Consider the following 18,615-nt stretch of genomic DNA (forward strand, 5'->3'; position numbering starts at 1 on the left):
GCCTTCACCCGTAAGCAAATCAAAGCCTATTTATCATAACTAAAAAAGAAATGAGCGTTAATCAAATTTATGTGCCCTAAACTAAATACTAATCTAACAAAACCTGAATTGATTTACATTAAAAAAATTTCTACCTATAGCATTTCAGAGTAGCTTCAATTTTAAGTGTCCCCTCAAATACCTATATATGTGAAAAATTCATATAAATATATGGGGGGGGGGCTACCAAGTATTTTTCAACGTGTATAGGGGAGGGGGTGAATTTTGTCGGTTTTCAAATATTTTGAATGAAAATACAAAAAGGGTTATGACCTATGATATATTTATGATCTATTAGATAGATCTATTACATTAATATATGATATATATGTGATCAATGAGACCTATTATGATTGACTGATATTTCAACAGAATACTGTTTGCCGCTCGGTGCGTCAGCACTGAAGTAGCAACGGCAAAAACGCTCGGTAAGAAACACCAAATTTGTCTCGGGCCTAATATTTACTACCGACTCACAAAATTGGTGGGTATGAAGGAATGGCGGTTCTCCCACTCTGAGATTGGCCCAAAAGATATTCCTCAGCTAGACAAAAAAATGATATAAATAAGCACTTTTTCATATTTGACACTCCCCACCCTCCCCAAAATCCTTTTTTCTGCTACGGACCGTATATTTATGCTAGTATTTGAATATTTATGAAAAACTTGAGATGGTCTTTGTATTACTGAGATGTATTATCTGATGAACAGGAGAGTGCTAAGAGAAAGTTTTCTTTTTTTCTGAAATGCTCATACTTTTGTACATACGATGCATATAACACAGGACATTAAACTCTAACTCTAGCCCTCTATTAACCTTCAAACAAAAATTCTCCTTTTTATAACCAGCGACGTTGAAAATTAATCATTTGAGTCATAATATGGAGAAGGATACAGCTTACATGATCATACCACTTAATATGTTCACTTTTTTACAATCGTCTAGAAAAGCGACAATGACAGTTAACACCATTAGATATTTTGTTACAGGAATCTAGTGGGCTTTTATCTTGCATGGTTGTTGTTACAATCTATATCTTGCAGACAACTATGTACTCTTTTTTTTAAATCTCAAAGATCACAACTATATCATATTGAATTACATCACTGGAGACATCAACTTAAAGATTAACTCAGGCATTGTAAGTTATTCCCTGGGGCATACAAGGTTCTTATGGAAGGAATGCTCGTATAAACTTCAGAGAGGGCTCATTTGATTGGAAACTGTTAAGTTCTAGCTCCCTTTTTAAGAGTCAAAAGAAATTCGAGGCCAACTAATCCCTCCACACTCTTTTTTCCCGAATACCATCCGATAAAAATTTTAAGATAGCCATTTTATTGAAAATAGTTCAAAGGTCAGATTAGGAAATCTGCTATGTCGACCCGGGGCAGGCATTGTAAGTTATGCTCTAGGGGTATATTTGGTTCTTATGGAAGGGATGCTCGTATAAACTTCGGAACGAACTCATTTGATTGGAAAATGAAAGTTCTAGTTAACTTTTAAGAGTCAAAAGTTAACAGAGGGCATCTACCCCCCTCCCCCTGAGACAAACATCGTCTTTTCCTCAAATGCATCAAATGAAAATTTTCAGATAGACCGTTTGTTTGAAATAGTCCAGCGATAAGATAAAAAAACTTTGTTGTCAACATGCCCCCCCCCCCCAGTCCAAGGAAGAGGCGGTGGGGGCATACAAGGTTTCTATGGAAGAGGTCGTCGCATAAACTTTGGAGTAGACTCAAATGATTAGAAACTCAAAGTTCTAATTCACCGCTTAAGAGTCAAAAGTGATCCGATGGCGTGTAGCCCCCCTCCCTCCCAACCTTCTTTTACCCAAATACGTCCAATCGAATTTTTATATAGCCAATTTGTTCAAAATAGACCAAAGATAATATAACAAAAAACCAAGGGATAAAACCGCCCCCCCAGAATTCAGGGGCAAATGTTGTAAAATATTCCCTGGGGGTATATAAGGTTCTTATGGAAGGGATGGTCACACCAACGTTGGAGGAGGCTTATTCGATTGTAAATCAGAATTTCTAATGCCTTTCTCAAGGGTCAAATGTGGTCAGAGGGCAACTACCCCCCCCCCCCCAAGCTTTTTTACCCACATGCATCCAATCAAAATTTTGAGATAGCTATTTTGTTCAAGACAGTTTAAAGATTAAATAACAAAACTCCGGGGTCGACAAATCCCCCCAGAGCCCATGAGCAAGTGTTGTAAGCTATTCCCCGATGGCATATAAGGTTTTATGTAAGGGGCGGTCTTGGAAACTTCAGAAATGGCTCGTTTGAATGCAAATTGAAAATTCTAGTTACCTATTTAAGAGTCATCAAAAGTGATCGGATGGCATCCACCCCCTCCCCACACCTTTCCTCCAAAAACACCTGATAAAAATTTTGAGATAGCCATTTTGTTCAAAATACTCAAAAATTAGAGGTTGAGAAATCCTCCATAGCACCCGGGACAAGAATTGCAACTTAGGTAAGTTCTTAAGAATCGAAAGCGATCAAAAAGTAACAAGCCCTCCCCCCCTCCCCCTGTGTCTTTTTTTTCCAAATGCATCTAATGAAAATTTTGAAAAAGCCTTTCTGTTCAAAATAGACCAAAATTCATATTACTAAAACTTAGGGGTTGATAAATCTTCCTAAGCCCCCAGGACAAGGATTGTAACTAATGTAAGTGGCCTACTATTATAATATGAGGTTCTGTGGAAGGGGTGGTCGTATTAACTTTGCAGGTGGCTCATTCGATCAGAAATTGAAACTTCTAGCTCTTTTTTTTGTTAAAAGTGATCAATGACCAGCTGGCTGGCCCAAACCCCAATTTCTCAAAGGGCAACCGGTCAATGGAGATAGCCATTTTGTTCAAAATAGTTCAAAGGCCAAATAACTATGCTTCCGAGGTTGACCCTCCTCCTACAGCCTCAGGGCAATAGCTCTGATTTACGGGACTTAATTATAGTTACTTTAATACTCAGACTTAGTACTTTACGTGGTAACTTCGATTTACGGTGCAAGAACTGTAAGTTGTGCAAGTTGTTTATTGTTACTTTGTTTACTTTGATCCTTTCTTTAGTTTGATACTTAAGTACTTTGATACTAGTTTTGATGCTTTGATGAAAGAATGATGTTGAAAAAAAATCTTATTTTGAAATAAGTAGTTTTTTTTAAACTTGAAACTTTTTGCAATCAAAAACGAATTATTAAAAAAAATACTTTTCAAAAGTTTTTCTCCTAATTGTTTCTGAAAGAATTAGGGTTATGTACTTCTAATGAATGATATCTTCACTACAAACAAGAGTAATGGTTACTGTCCGTTTCCCAAACGGTGAAAGTATTATTCTATTACTTAAATAACCAAGTCTCTTACTTAGAATTAAATAAAAAAAAACGAGTTTTTTCAACTGAAAGTAAGGAGCGACATTAAAAGTTAAAACGAACAGAAATTACTTCGTATATGAAAGGGACTGCTTCCTCATCAACGCCCCGCTCTTTACGCTAAAGTTTGACTCTTTCTCTCAACTCTTCTTTTTAAAACAGTAAACGACTTTAGCGTAAAGAGCGGGGCGTTGATGAGGAAGCAGCCCCTTTCATATACGAAGTAATTTCTGTTCGTTTTAAGTTTTAATGTCGCTCCTTACTTTCAATTGAAAAAACTTGTTTTTTTTATTTAATTTCTGATCGTTTTTGAATCAATGCATGTTTTGATTTGGGCTCTCCGCAGAGGAATAATTAAAATGAAATTTGCATATTTTTTTTATTGGCTAAATGGTTTTCTCATAATTTTGATCGAATGATTTGATAAAAAAAAAAGAGCGAGGGAGGAGCCCTAGTTGCCCTCCAATTTTTGGTTAATTAAAAAGGCAAATTGAACTTTTAATTTTTACGAATCTTTTTATTAGTAAAAGATATAATTTTGTCCAATTCATTAAGAATGACCCCTGAATCACAAAAGCCGTAGAATAAATAGTTGACATTACTAAAAATACTTTAGCGTAAAGAGCGAGGTATTAGGAGGAGGTGAGCCCCCCATATGGGTTATAATTTCTGTTCGTTTTAAGTTTTAATGCTGCTCTTTACTTCCAGCTGAAAAAAACTTTTTCATATTTATTTTTAATTGTTTTTTTTTAAGTAATGCTAGTGAATCCTGCGCTCCCTTCATGGACATTTTCATCCCCCATGACAAATTCCTCGATGGAAAGCTCCCCCAGCATATCCCCCTCTTCTCAACCCCTCCCCTCAACCAAAAAATCCTCCTGAAAACGCCCGTACACTTCCCAATAACCATTGCAATATGCAAGCAGGTCAAAGTTTATAACTTGTAGCCCCTCCCACGGGGACTGTGGGGAGTAAGTCGTTCCCAAAGACATAGTTATGAGGTTTTTCGACTACGCCAATAAAATGGCTATCTCAGAATTTTGATCCGGTGACTTTGGGAAAATAATTAGCGTGGGAGGGGGCCTAGGTGCCCTCCAATTTTTTTGGTCACTTAAAAAGGGCACTAGAACTTTTCATTTTCGTTAGAATGAACCCTCTTGCAACATTCTAGGACAACTGGGTCGATACTATCACCCCTGGGAAAAAAACAAAAAACAAACAAATAAACACGCATTCGTGATCTGCCTTCTGGCAAAAAATACAAAATTCTACATTTTTGTAGATAGGAGCTTGAAACTTGAGGTATAGATCTGAATACAGATTGTTTTTCCCATGGACAATTATATGTTGCATGTTAAAGAGTCGGTAAGCCTGACAATCTATTTATATGCACAGACAATGGGACAGCGAAGAATGTTGTATATTCGCAAGTTTTACGTAGTTAAAAACATATATATATATATCTATCTATATTCACACGTGGGACACAGGGACACAACTACAATGGCGCGTAACTAATATGGCGCGTAACGACTTACGCGCACGGGGAGGGGGGCTTGGGGTGGGGGGGGGCTAAGCACCCCCACAAACTAGGTGTTGGGGTGGCGCTAAGCACCACCCCAATAGCTAGTATCAAATGAAAATAAACAGAATTTCCGTATAAAAAATGCCCAACATTAAATGTTCCCTGTATCGTTCTTTGATTTTTTTTTATCAGACTAAGACTAACAATAAGCGCAGATTGCACATAAAAATGAGAAATATGAAAAATGAGGCAAGAAAATTGAGGATTAGAAGAGTGAGAAATATGAAATGAGACATGAAAATGTAGAATTAAAATAAGAAGAATAAGCACAGAAGAATTAGAAATGTATAATAACCTTGATTAGGACCAGCAAAACCAGTTGAAAAACTTTTCAAAAGCTCAGGTCTTCTAGGTTCATGCACAGCTCCCTCAGTCCCATCATTTAGTTGAATAGCATCGGAAGAAGTCCAAGCCGGAGTCTGAATCAGCTGTTGATTCACCTGTTCATCTCCAGAGCTTGACAATTGTTTCTGAGATCCTTCCCCGATTCGTTGATTAAGGAGAATGATCTTCTCTCTGGGATGAGTTGTAACAGCTGTTGTAAGTGGATGTTTGAGGCAGTACTGGAAAAATTGAGAAATAAAAACATTTGTATTTGTGCTTTGGATCTTTCAAAAGCGTTTGATAGTGTGGTCCATAGTCGGCTCCTTTTTTCTGTGTATAATTCTGGGGTCAATCTCTTTGTTATAATACTTCTAAGGTTTTGGTATTCAAATTCTTTTCTTCAATTAAGATCTACACTAGACACTTTCATAAGGGTACGAAGAGGAGTTAGGTAGGGCGGTGTTCTGTCCCCTACGCTTTTTAAGATTTGTATTTCTAGTGGGCTGGCTAATATTTCAGGTACATGCCTTTCTGGTCTTGTGGATGTTTCTTATCTTGCGTATTCTGACGACTTGCTTCTGATTAGCCGTTCCAAAATTTGTCTTTCTAAATGGTCTCTTTAGTTTCTGATACTTTCTCTGATATTAGCCTTTCACTTAATATAGATAAATGTGAGTTTCTTCCCTATAACTCTACTGCTGCTACTCCCCTTCACTGTAATAACTTCACTATCCCTCTTGTTGATTGTATTCGTTGGCTTGATACCTATATTACTAACAATCTTTGGAGCTTACGTCAGCGTACTGTTTGTGATATAAGTAAAAAGATTCAGATTAGCTATGCAAAAATTGTTGCAAACAGAAGGAATTATAATAGACGTGCGCTGGCCAAACTCAATTCTACTTTCTGTGATCATTCTGTCCTTTATGCTTCTGGTCTTTTCCCCCTTCTTAATAATGGTAATTTAAAAAGAATTCAGATAAATTATTTCAAATTTGGCAAAATTCTTCTGTATCTTCCACCTTGGACAAATTCCAAATCCCCCATGACAAATTCCTCGATGGAAAGCTCCCCCAGCATATCCCCCTCTTCTCAACCCCTCCCCTCAAACAAAAAAAAAACCTCCAGAAAACGCCTGTACACTTCCCAATAACCATTGCTATATGCAAGCACGGTCAAAGTTTATAACTTGTAGCCCCTCCCACGGGGACTGTGGGGGAGTAAGTCGTCCCCAAAGACATAGTTATAAGGTTTTTCGACTACGCTAATAAAATGGCTGTCTCAGAATTTTGATCCGGTGACATTGGGAAAATAATTAGCACGGGAGGGGGCCTAGTTGCCCTACAATTTTTTTGGTCACTTATAAAAGGCATTAGAACTTTTCATTTCTATCAGAATGAGCCCTCTTGCATCATTCTAGGACAACTGGGTCGATACGATCACCCCTGGAAAAAAAAAACAAAAAACAAACAAACAAACAAACAAACACGTATCCGTGATCTGCCTTCTGGCAAAAAATACAAAATTCCACATTTTTTTAGATAGGATCTTGAAACTTCTACCGTAGGGTTTTCTGATACGCAGAATCTGATGGTGTAATTTTCGTTAAGATTCTATTACTTTTAGGGGGTGTTTCGCCCTATTTTCTAAAATAAGGTAAATTTTCTCAGGCTCGTAACTTTTGATGGGTAAGACTAAACTTGATGAAACTTATCAATCAGACTTATGAATTGACTGAAATCAGCATTAAAATGCAATTCTTTTGATGTAGCTATTGATATCAAAATTCCATTTTTTAGAGTTTTGGTTACTATTGAGCCGGGTCGCTCCTTACTACAGTTCGTTACCACGAACTGTTTGATTATCATTCCCTTACTTCGTTGGATTTTACGTGTTTTTTGAATGTTACAAAGTTCTACAAAATTAGCTTACCTTTTTTTTAATATAAAAATTGGGACAACAGATTTCACAGCCAAGTGAGAATGGGATTAAGGATTGGTTGTTAGACTGTGGTTGTCTTCAGGGAGTAGGGGTTATGTACTTCTAAATATACAAATAAACAATTACGAAATATATACGAATAAACAATTTGTTAATACACAATAACTAACGCAAGGAGTAAAAGCAAAATGCAATTCCGTAATGATTGCTTTAATCGCAAATAGTTGACTCTCCATCCTCAGTTAAGTTACACAGGGCACAATTTTTCACTCCACAATAAGAAATACTACACACTTTTCCCTAAAAATACCTGAAACTATGTTCGAAAAAATAAGGAAAGAGCAACAATGGGATCTTACCTTCTGATCTTTTCCTTTATTTTTGAAGAGACGCATATGATCGCTATCGGCCATTTCGATAATGAACTTTCCTAGTACACTGCCGAAAGAAAAGTAAATTTGGAAGGTAAGAGTTTCAACAGAAGCAAAAAATTAAGGAGATGTAACGCGCACCATTAATACTACAAATGATATATTGTACTTAACCCTAGCAGACAGATTTGGGCTGTTCATATGCCACTTTGGCCGAGTTCATCAATACGAACAAGGAAGAATTTTAATAAGGTTAATTGTTGGTTCTAAATTTTAATAGTTATTTTTTTAAGAATACATTTCTTTAAAAAAAAACTTTAAATTATTTAGTTCACGATGATGAAAAAACTTCATTTTTTTTGTACTAATCCTTATTTTTGGCAATATCAAGATGAAAATGTAAAATAAAAAACAACCTAGTAATTTGATGCTAATACCTCAAAATCGTAAAGAGGGGACGAATACTGATAGGATTCTGAAAAGCTTACTTGTTTTGCATGGATTTGTGTCTTACATAAATGTATTTATTCATTAAACAGTCAAAATATTTTGACATGTAAAACAAATTCTACATAAATTAAACCCTCGGATAAATTAAAACTACTATATATATATATGTATATATATATATATATATATATATATATATATATATATATATATATATATATATATATATATATATATATATATATATATATATATATAATATATATATATATATATATATATATATATATATATATATATATATATATATATATATATATAAATATATAATGCTCCCTGCCACCCCCTCGGTCACAAGGAGCACTAAAAAAAGACTAGCAGCTGGAGTTTCACCCTTGAACTAGAGGATCATTGAGCCATACCGTAAAGGGCGGATATTGGTATTTTTTGCCAGAAGACCGATCATGGGTGCGTGTTTATTTATTAGTTGTTTTTTTTTTCAGGGGTGATCCTATCGACCCGGTGGTCCTAGAATGTTGCAAGAGGGCTCATTCTAACGAGAATTAAAAGTTATAGAGCCCTTTTTAAGTGACAAAAAAATTGGAGGGCACTTAGGCCCCCTAATCTCAAATTTTGAGATAGCCACTTTATTCACCATAGTTGAAAAACCTAACAACTATGTCTTTGGGGACGACTTACTCCCCCACAGTCCCCGTGGGAGGGGCTACAAGTTACAAACTTTGACCAGTTTTTACATATAGTAATGGTTATTTGGAAGTGTACAAACGTTTTTAGGGGATTTTTTTTTGGTTTGGGGGGGTGACTACTCGGGAGGATCTTTCCATGGAAGAATTTACAAAGGGGGAAAAGAGAATTTCAAATGAAGGGAGTCCAGGATTGTCAAGCATTATTTAAAAAAAAATGGAAAAATAAATATGAAAAGTTTTTTCACCTGAAAGTAAGCATTAAAACTTAAAACGAACAAAAATTATTACGCATATGGGGGGCTCACCTCCTCGTAAAACCTCGCTCTTCACGCTAAAGTATTCTTAGTAATCAACTATTTATTCTACGGCCTTCGTGATTAAGGGGTCAATCTTAAGGAATTGGGACAAAATTTAAGCTTTAGTGTAAAGAGCAAGGTATTGACGATGAGGTGAACCCCCTCATATACGTAGTAAAACATACGAATATAGAAGTTCGTTACGTAAGTTAATTCATAAGTTACGTATATTTTTTACTAATGAAAACGTTCGGAGGGTAACTAGGCCTCCTCCCCCGCTCCTTTTTTTCTCAAAATCTTCCAACTAAAACTATGAGAAAGCCATTCAGCCAAAATCAAAACATGCATTAATTCAAAAACGTTCAGAAATTAAATAAAAAAAAACATTTTTTTTTTAACTGAAAGTAAGGAGCAACATTAAAACTCAAAACGAACAGAAATTACATTGTATATGTAAGGGGCTTTTCCTCCTCAACACCCCGCTCTTTACGCCAAAGTTTTTTACTGTTTTAAAAAGTAGAGTTAAGAGAAGTTAAACTTTAGCGTAAAGAATGGGGCGTTGAGGAGGAAAAGCCCCCTTATATATACGGATAAATTTCTATTCGTTTTAAGTTTTAATGTCGCTCGTTACTTTCAGTTAATTAAAGTAGCAGATACGGGAACTCATTAAATTACAAACAACTTATTCAGCTGATGGTTCTTCGATTGCCCGATCAAATGTATTATTTGGAAAACATATAAAAGCTAACATCAGAATAGAAAGACAAGCAAAATGTACAAAATAAATCATACACGACTCATCAAGCGGGGTTTCCTCCTTTTACTTCAATCAAATCACTTGTTATCATTCAACGTTTGCATTAGCGAAACGACATATTTACTACAGCGTGTTAAGCTATTTAAAAAGGCATAACAAAAGTGCATTTTTACAGAGTGAATTGTAAGTAGAATAGGATTCCCAGCCTCTTTACATGCACATACTCCTCGAATTGCCGCATCCACTCGACCGCTGATTATCAGTGTTCCACTGAACTCCTCGAATCCCTGTTATTAATGTTTATTTATCAGAAAATTCTGCGAGATCACCATGGAGTACTCTTGATTTTACTGAGACCGATATTCCAAAGAACTTAGCACTAGCGAAAAACCAAAACCGATGACGCAGCACGGAAAGACTGTTTTATTTTGTGGCCTATAGTTCGAATTCTGTTCGAAACTAAAAATTATAGGGTAACACTGCTTCAAATCAAGCACGATATTGAACCTTATTTAGAATAAGTACAATATTTTCGCTGAAATACTACTGCACCTACTATATTAGGCAATTGTACAAAACTCCTTTTCAAAAATGTCTCAAGAAATAATTTCTCACATCTCTAAAGATAAATTCACCCCCCCCCCCCTATTAAGAGCCCTCAATATAGACAAAAAAATGGCAAAAAGAAGTTTCGTGGACAATTAAGCTCTGATTTTATCTTTTAAATTTCTCATTTTTCCATGAAAGCCTCAATGAGGCCTTAAACGTGTTTTATTCTCCTTTTATTCAAGAGATAACTTATACGATCATGCGAAACCCGTAAGCAGAAAGAAATGCGAAGCACAGGAGAAAAAGGGCAAATATATAATCTAGATCATTCACAGACTCTTTTACCCCACCCCCCAAAATATTGGGAGAAAAACAAAACGGACAGACAACCAAAATAGAGACTGCAAAAGAAAGAAACTCCCCCCCCCCAAGAAATTGGGAGAAAAACAAACAAAACGGACAGACAACCGAAATAGAGACTACAAAAGAAAGAAACGAAGATAACTAGTAAAAGTCAAACATAATTCAAGAGTGGATTAATAGTAAGACTTACCAGGCCTTGGGGTAAATATTTTTGATCAGCAGCTTTATTATAAGAACTAGCAACGTGCATCTTGTAATATCTGACTGGACGGTATGAATTAAACAGTATTTCAAAATACATGGAAACGCTATATGTAGGAGCATACAACTGCACAAGGACCCATCAGAAGAAGAACAAGAGCTAAGAGCTCATATGGCACTTGTGACGAGGCGAGAAGAGCTAAGAGCCAAGAGATCATATGGTATGAGCTCTAACAAAATTCTATGAATCAATAGATTGATTTAAAAAGGAAAATAAGAGGCTTAATACCGGTCAAGATTTAAAATAAGAGCTCTGAGTCACAAAGTCCTTCTAAATATCAAAATTCATTAAGATCCTATCACCCACTCGTAAGTTATAAATACCTAATTTTTTCTCTCCCTTTTGCCCCCCACATGGTCGAATCTGGGAAAACGACTTTATCAAGTCAAATTGTGCAGCTCCCTGACACGCCTACCAATTTTCATCGCCCTAGCACGTCCAGAAGCACCGAACTCGCCAAATCACTGAACCCCTCCCCCCAACTCCCCCAAAGAGAGCGAATCCAGTACGATTCTGTCAATCACGTATCAAGGACATATGTTTATTCTATCCACCAAGCTTCATCCCGATTCCTACACTCCAAGTGTTTTTCCAAGATTTCCCCCTCAAAATCCCCACAATGTCAAAAGATCTGGTCGGGATTTGAAATAAGAGCTCTGAGACATGAATTCCTTCTAAAAATCAAATTTCATTACGATCCGATCATCTATTCGTAAGATATAAATACTCCAATTTTCATGTTTTCCAAGAATTCCGGTTCCCCCCTCCAACTCCCCCGAATGTCGCAGGATCTGGTCGGAATTTGAAATTAGAACTTTAAAGCACAAGATCCTTCTAAATATCAAATTTCATTAAGATCTGGTCACCCTTTCGTAAGTTACAAATACCTCAATTTTCAAAATTACACCCCCCCCCCAATTCCACCAAAGAGAGCAGATCCGGTCCAGTTATGTCAGTCACGTATCTTAGACAGGTTTCTATTCTTCCCATCCAGTTTCATCCTTATCTCACCACTTTAAGTAATTTCTAAGATTTCCGGTCCCCCCAACTGCCCCCCCCCCAATTACGCTTGATCCGGTTGAGATTTAAAATAAGATATCGGAGTTACGAGGTCCTTCTAAATATGAAGTTTCATGAAGATCCGATCACTCCTTCGTAAGTTAAAAATACGTCATTTTTCTTATTTTTCAGAATTACCCCCCCCCCCCCCCCCGAAATTGAGCGGATCCGTTCTAATTATGTAAATCACGTATGCAAGACTTCTGCTTATTTTTCCAACCAAGTTTCATCCCAATCCCTCCAATCTAAGCGTTTCCCATCATTTTAGGTCTCCCCACCCCAAACTTCCCCCAATGTCACCAGATCCGGTCAGGATTTAAAATGAGAGCTTTGAGACACGATATCCTTCTAAAAATCAAATTTCATGGAGATCCAATCACCCGTTCGTAAGTTAAAAATACCTCATTTTTTCAAATTTTTCAGAATTAACCCCCCCCCAACTACTCCAAAGAGAGCGGATCCGTTGTGGTTATGTCAATCATGTAACTAGGACTCGTGTTTTTTTTCCACCAAGTTTCATCCCGATCCCTCCACTCTAAGTGTTTTCCAATTTTTAGGTTTCTCCCTCCCAACTCTCCCCCCCCCCCCCAATGTCACCAGATCCGGTCGGGTTTAAAATAAGAGCTCTGAGCCACGATATCCTTCTAAATATCAAATTTCATTGAGATCCGATCACCCGTTCGTAAGTTGAAAATACCTCATTTTTCTAATTTTTAAGAATTACTCCCCCCCCCAACTACCCCAAAGAGAGCAAATCAGTTCCGATTATGTCAATCATGTATCTGGGACTTGCGCTTATTTTTCCCATCAAGTTTCATCCCGATCCCTCTACTCTAAGTGTTTTCCAAGATTTTAGGTTTCCCCCCTCCAACTCCCCCCAATGTCATCAGACCCAGTCGGGATTTAAAATAAGAGCTCTGAGACACAATATCATTCCAAACATCAAATTTCATTAAGATCCAATCACCCGCTCATAAGTTAAAAATACTTCATTTTTTCCGAATTAACCGGCCCCTACTCCCCCCCCCAGATGGTCAAATCGGGAAAACGACTATTTCTAATTTAATCTGGCCCGGTCCCTGATACGCTTGCCAAATTTCATCGTCCTAGCTTACCTGGAAGTGCCTAAAGTAGCAAAACCGGGACTTTAGATTTTCCCCCTCCAACTCCCCCCAATGTCATCAGATCCGGTCGGGATTTAAAATAAGAGCTCTGAGACACAATATCATTCCAGACATCAAAATTTCATTAAGATCCAATCACCCGCTGATAAGTTAAAAATACTTCATTTTTTCTATTTTCTGCGAATTAACCGGGCCCCCACTCTCCCCCAGATGGTCAAATCGGAAAAACGACTATTTCTAATTTAATCTGGTCCGGTCCCTGATATGCATGCCAAATTTCATCGTCCTAGCTTACCTGGAAGTGCCTAAAGTAGCAAAACCGGGACCGACAGACAGACCGACAGAATTGGCGACTGCTATATGTCACTTGGTTAATACCAAGTGCCATAAAAACTGATAAAAAAAAGGACTTGGTGAACCGGTAATACAACTTTCAATAGCAGTAATTCAACAGCGCCAAATATCTTTTCCCTTCTTTAAATATATTCTTTTTCCCCAGAGTACTTGACACGACAATTTCTTTTCTTTAAAACATAACAAGCAGCCGATAAACCTCAAAGTAGTCCAAAATTTCCAAAGCTCTTTATTTTGCTAGTTTTCTTCCAAAAACTTTAAAATGATCAATAAAGAAAAACTTTTGCAATGGGTTGTATGATACATGAAGAAACGGTAGAGATAAAAGTTTTACCTCTGAATTTTCATTCAAATGGTTAGGATAGAACAGACAATAAAATGAAAAAGAAATCTTGCTTTTTTGTTTTTTAGTACACTTTCTTCTACGCAATTATTTGAATGATATTAAAATTGAGGAAAGAATAGCTAGTCAAAACCGGGAAATAAAATGGCAAACCTTTCACTATCCCATGATGTTAACTTGCTTTCCGTTGCATGCGATATTTTACAACTTGCAATGACCTCCGATAGTACAATCTCTTAAGCCATGAATAAACTTAAATGTTCAGCCTACGGGTGCTTCATTTGTTGAATTTTTTACTTTCGCTTTAGTTTTTCAATAAAAAATAAGAGCTGTACTTGCTCCAAAGGTCACTTTCAAGGAAACTGGAAGCAATCGACAGGGGTCATTTTTTTTTTTTTTTTTTAGTCATCTGGTGATCTGAGTAAAATTTTCCATTACTCTTTCATAGTTTGAAAACTCAGGTGCCTTAAACGCTGTGAATCCGTGGGGTGGAACAAGGCTCATCAATTGGGTCACGATAAAGCAGTAGTCAAGCCTTTGGTCTATATTCGTCTGGCAAATATTTAGATACCACTTTTTTTTAAATAAAGAAATCTCCTTGGAAGGTTCTTAGGGGCTAAACTGAGCGACATAAAGACCAGATCTATTTTGTAGACCAAAGAGATCAATATGGATATTTGATGATGATCCAATCATTAAAAAGGTTAAAAAACAGAATTTTTCATTTCAGAAAAATTACAAGTTATAAATAAAAGGGACTAAGGAGCACAATTGTGTTTCTTATTGTGTTTTTCTACAATATTACTTCATTGCATATATCCAAGTTTCGGTTTCTACTGAATTTCCCACATGAAAACAACCAATCGACGACAGTTATACCTGGTAGGGATGCAACTTAGGATTCTAATCGACAAATTTTATTAACGTAAATTCTTAAATCAGTATAAGAAATAGCAATATCCGCTTCATTTGGAATGAAAAAGCACCAATTTTCTATAAACGTACTTAAAGCAGTTGACAAACGACAGTTTCAAATACAAAAAAAAAACTCCTATGTGCTCTAATATCACTAATTATGTTTGACATACATACTTATAATTAGAAAAACAGGAACACTTGGGATTTGCGGAGAAAATTATGCTTTCAGATGACGCAATATAAAGTCTCTGTAGTTTAAATATATTCTTTTTCCCCAGAGTACTTGACACGACAATTTCTTTTCTTTAAAACATTCAGTTTACTTTTTGTCTTCTTTAAAACATAACAAGCAGCCGATAAACCTCAAAGTAGTCAAAAATTTCCAAAGCTCTTAATTTATATTGCATGAAAGAAAGAGATCTCAAAGATCATTAATTTTTTAATATATTGTTTGTATCATGTTTGTGGTTCTTATCTCTTCTTTATTAATAAAAGCGGAAATTTTAGCGGGTATACTGATTCATTGCATTCTCTTCTAGGGTGATTTTCTTAAAAATCTCGTGAAGCTGGAGCCTACATCTTTGAATCCATCCCTTTTAAACGGTGAAAGAGTCCTCAAGTGGAATGAAAATTCGCCTCGTTCTGCAATTGTTATATTGAAAGTTGATAGTGATGGTTTTTTCCTGTCGTGGAAAAACCGGCCTGGTAAAACCCTTCGTTTTTTGGATATAAGTTGCATTAGGGATACAAGAACAGGAAGATATACTGTATCTCCCAAATATCCACAAGTTAGGAAACGAATAAGCTCTAAGTATGGTTGTCATGAAGATAAAACTGTAAGAATTTGTTATGGCAATGACTTTGTGAATAACAAGTTTTTGAATTTCACTTTTAGCAGTAAGCATGTTGCCAAGATTTGGTGTGATGAGATTTTGAAAGTGGCCTATAGTCTGTATAATCTTAATGGATCAATTGAAAGATTCCTCAAGAAAGCCCATACGAAATTATTACTTGAATCTGTTGAATCTGTTCGATCACAACATGTGTTACAAATTAAATATTTAGAGGAACTTTTTGGCTTGAATAGAGAAGACAGTTCAAAACTAAAAAAGGCGCTTAATGTTTATGGTGTTAGAATATCTAAACAACGAATACCAATCAATGTATCAACGAATACCAACCAATCAAAAAAATGCATCAAGATCAAACATTTTACCCTTGAAAAATTAATTAAAGTTTACCGCCACTTGACGGTCAATCCAGAACTTGATAAGATTTTTGCCCGAATTTGTGAGGAAAAGAAACAGTATTTAAAACCCAATCAATTTGTAGATGGTTTAAATAATGTGACGCCAGAGGACTTAGAAATATTAAATCAGAAAGAACCATCTACAACGGATGACGAAAGCCGACCTTGTGGGCTAGCTTCGCATAAACGTTTGTTTCGTCATTATATCAGTGAAAAAGGTTTACCGGTAAAACTCGATAAACTTGATCTTTGTGATATGACCAAGCCTTTGGCAAATTATTTTATCAATTCTTCACATAATACATATTTGACCGGAGACCAGTTGACCAGCGAGTCGTCATCAGAAATGTTTTATTATGCTTTATTATGCTGAAAGCAATCGACAGGGGTCAAATTTTATTAACGTAAATTCTTAAATCAGTATAAGAAATAGCAATATCCGCTTCATTTGGAATGAAAAAGCACCAATTTTCTATAAACGTACTTAAAGCAGTTGACAAACGACAGTTTCAAATACAAAAAAAAAACTCCTATGTGCTCTAATATCACTAATTATGTTTGACATACATGCTTATAATTAGAAAAACAGGAACACTTGGGATTTGCGGAGAAAATTATGCTTTCAGATGACGCAATATAAAGTCTCTGTAGTTTAAATATATTCTTTTTCCCCAGAGTACTTGACACGACATTTTCTTTTCTTTAAAACATTCAGTTTACTTTTTGTCTTCTTTAAAACATAACAAGCAGCCGATAAACCTCAAAGTAGTCCAAAATTTCTAAAGCTCTTTATTTTGCTAGTTTTCTTCCAAAAACTTTAAAATGATCAATAAAGAAAAACTTTTGCAATGGGTTGTATGATACATGAAGAAACGATAGAGATAAATTCTTAAATCAGTATAAGAAATAGCAATATCCGCTTCATTTGGAATGAAAAAGCACCAATTTTCTATAAACTTATTAAAAGCAGTTGACAAACGACAGTTTCAAATACAAAAAAAAACTCCTATGTGCTCTAATATCACTAATTATGTTTGACATACATACTTATAATTAGAAAAACAGGAACACTTGGGATTTGCGGAGAAACTTATGCTTTCAGACGACGCAATATAAAGTCTCTGTAGTTTAATGATGCTCATCTGGGATGCTTTCTTCTTCTGGTTCTTTCTGATTTAATATTTCTAAGTCCTCTGGCGTATTGGCGAAAGGTTCTAGCATTTCATGGAGTAGAGGATCTCTCTGCCGCACATTATTTAAACCATCTACAAATTGATCGGGTTTTAAATACTGTTTCTTTTCCTCACAAATTTGGGCAAAAATCTTATCAACTTCTGGACTGACCGTCAAGTGGCGGTAAACTTTAATTAATTTTTAAAGGGTAAAATGTTTGATCTTGATGCATTTTTTTGATTGGTTGGTATTGGTATTCGTTGATACATTGATTGGTATTCGTTGTTTAGATATTCTAACACGACAAACATTAAGCGCCTTTTTTAGTTTTGAACTGTCTTCTCCATTCGAGCCAAAAAGTTTCTCTAAATATTTAATTTGTAACACATGTTCTGATCGAACATATTCAACAGATTCAAGTAATAATTCCGTATAGGCTTTCTTGAGGAAAGTTTCAACTGATCCATTAAGATCACACAGACTATAGGCCACTTTCAATATCTCATCACACCAAATCTTGGCAACATGCTTACTGCTAAAACTGAAATTCAAAAACTTGTTATTCACAAAGTCATTGCCATAACAAATTCTTACAGTTTTATCTTCATGACAACCATACTTAGAGCTTATTCGTTTCCTAACTTGTGGATATTTGGGAGATACAGCATATCTTCCTGTTCTTGTATCCCGAATGCAACTTATATCCAAAAAACCAAGGGTTTTACAACGCCGGTTTTCCCACGACAGGAAAAAACCATCACTATCAACTTTCAATATAACAATTGCAGAACGAGGCGAATTTTCATCTCACTTGAGGACTCTTTCACCGTTTAAAAGGGATGGATTCAAAGATGTAGGCTCCAGCTTCACGAGATTTTTAAGAAAATCACCCTAGAAGAGAATGCAATGAATCAGTATACCCGCTAAAATTTCCGCTTTTATTAATAAAGAAGAGATTAGAACCACAAACATGATACAAACAATATATTAAAAAATTAATGATCTTTGAGATCTCTTTCTTTCATGCAATATAAATTCAGTTTTGTAGTTCAGAGAACCCTATTGTAGAAGTTTCAAGCACCAAACAAAAATGTGGAATTTTGTATTTTTTGCCAGAAGGCAGATCACGGATCCGTGTTTATTTGTTTTTTTTTTTCCCAGCGGTGATCGTATCGACCCAGTGGTCACAAAATCTTGCGAGAGGGCTCATTCTAACGGAAATTAAAAGTTCAAGTGCCCTTTTTAAGTGACCAAAAAAATTGGAGGGCACCTAGGCCCCCTCCCACTCTAATTATTTTCCCAAAGTCAACGGATCAAAATTCTGAGATAGCCATTTTATTCAGCGTAGTCAAAAAACCTTATAATTATGTTT

At 35.9% G+C, this 18,615-nt stretch overlaps 3 protein-coding genes across 3 annotated transcripts in view; 2 read left to right on the top strand and 1 right to left on the bottom strand.

Moving 5' to 3' along the window:
* The window catches only part of LOC136035198 (cathepsin B-like), a 109,983-nt gene that overhangs the window by 39,698 nt on the left and 51,670 nt on the right, over positions 1-18,615 (top strand). The gene's annotated exons all lie outside the window — the stretch shown is intronic.
* Positions 1-18,615, bottom strand: part of LOC136043539 (uncharacterized) — a 32,651-nt gene that overhangs the window by 6,460 nt on the left and 7,576 nt on the right. The window contains exons 2-3 of the mRNA XM_065728458.1: positions 7,628-7,706; positions 5,299-5,566 (exon numbers count right to left, since the gene is read on the bottom strand). Coding sequence (XP_065584530.1) covers positions 5,299-5,566; positions 7,628-7,681 — 322 coding nt within the window. The 5' untranslated portion in view covers positions 7,682-7,706. The remainder of the gene's footprint in view (positions 1-5,298; positions 5,567-7,627; positions 7,707-18,615) is intronic.
* On the top strand, positions 11,061-16,443 carry LOC136035194 (1-phosphatidylinositol 4,5-bisphosphate phosphodiesterase classes I and II-like). The gene is made up of 2 exons (XM_065716782.1): positions 11,061-11,075; positions 15,361-16,443. Exons 1-2 carry the CDS (start codon positions 11,061-11,063, stop codon positions 16,441-16,443), a joined length of 1,098 nt encoding a protein of 365 aa, XP_065572854.1.

This window comes from Artemia franciscana, chromosome 2, assembly GCF_032884065.1.
Source record: "Artemia franciscana chromosome 2, ASM3288406v1, whole genome shotgun sequence".
NCBI lineage: Eukaryota > Metazoa > Arthropoda > Branchiopoda > Anostraca > Artemiidae > Artemia > Artemia franciscana.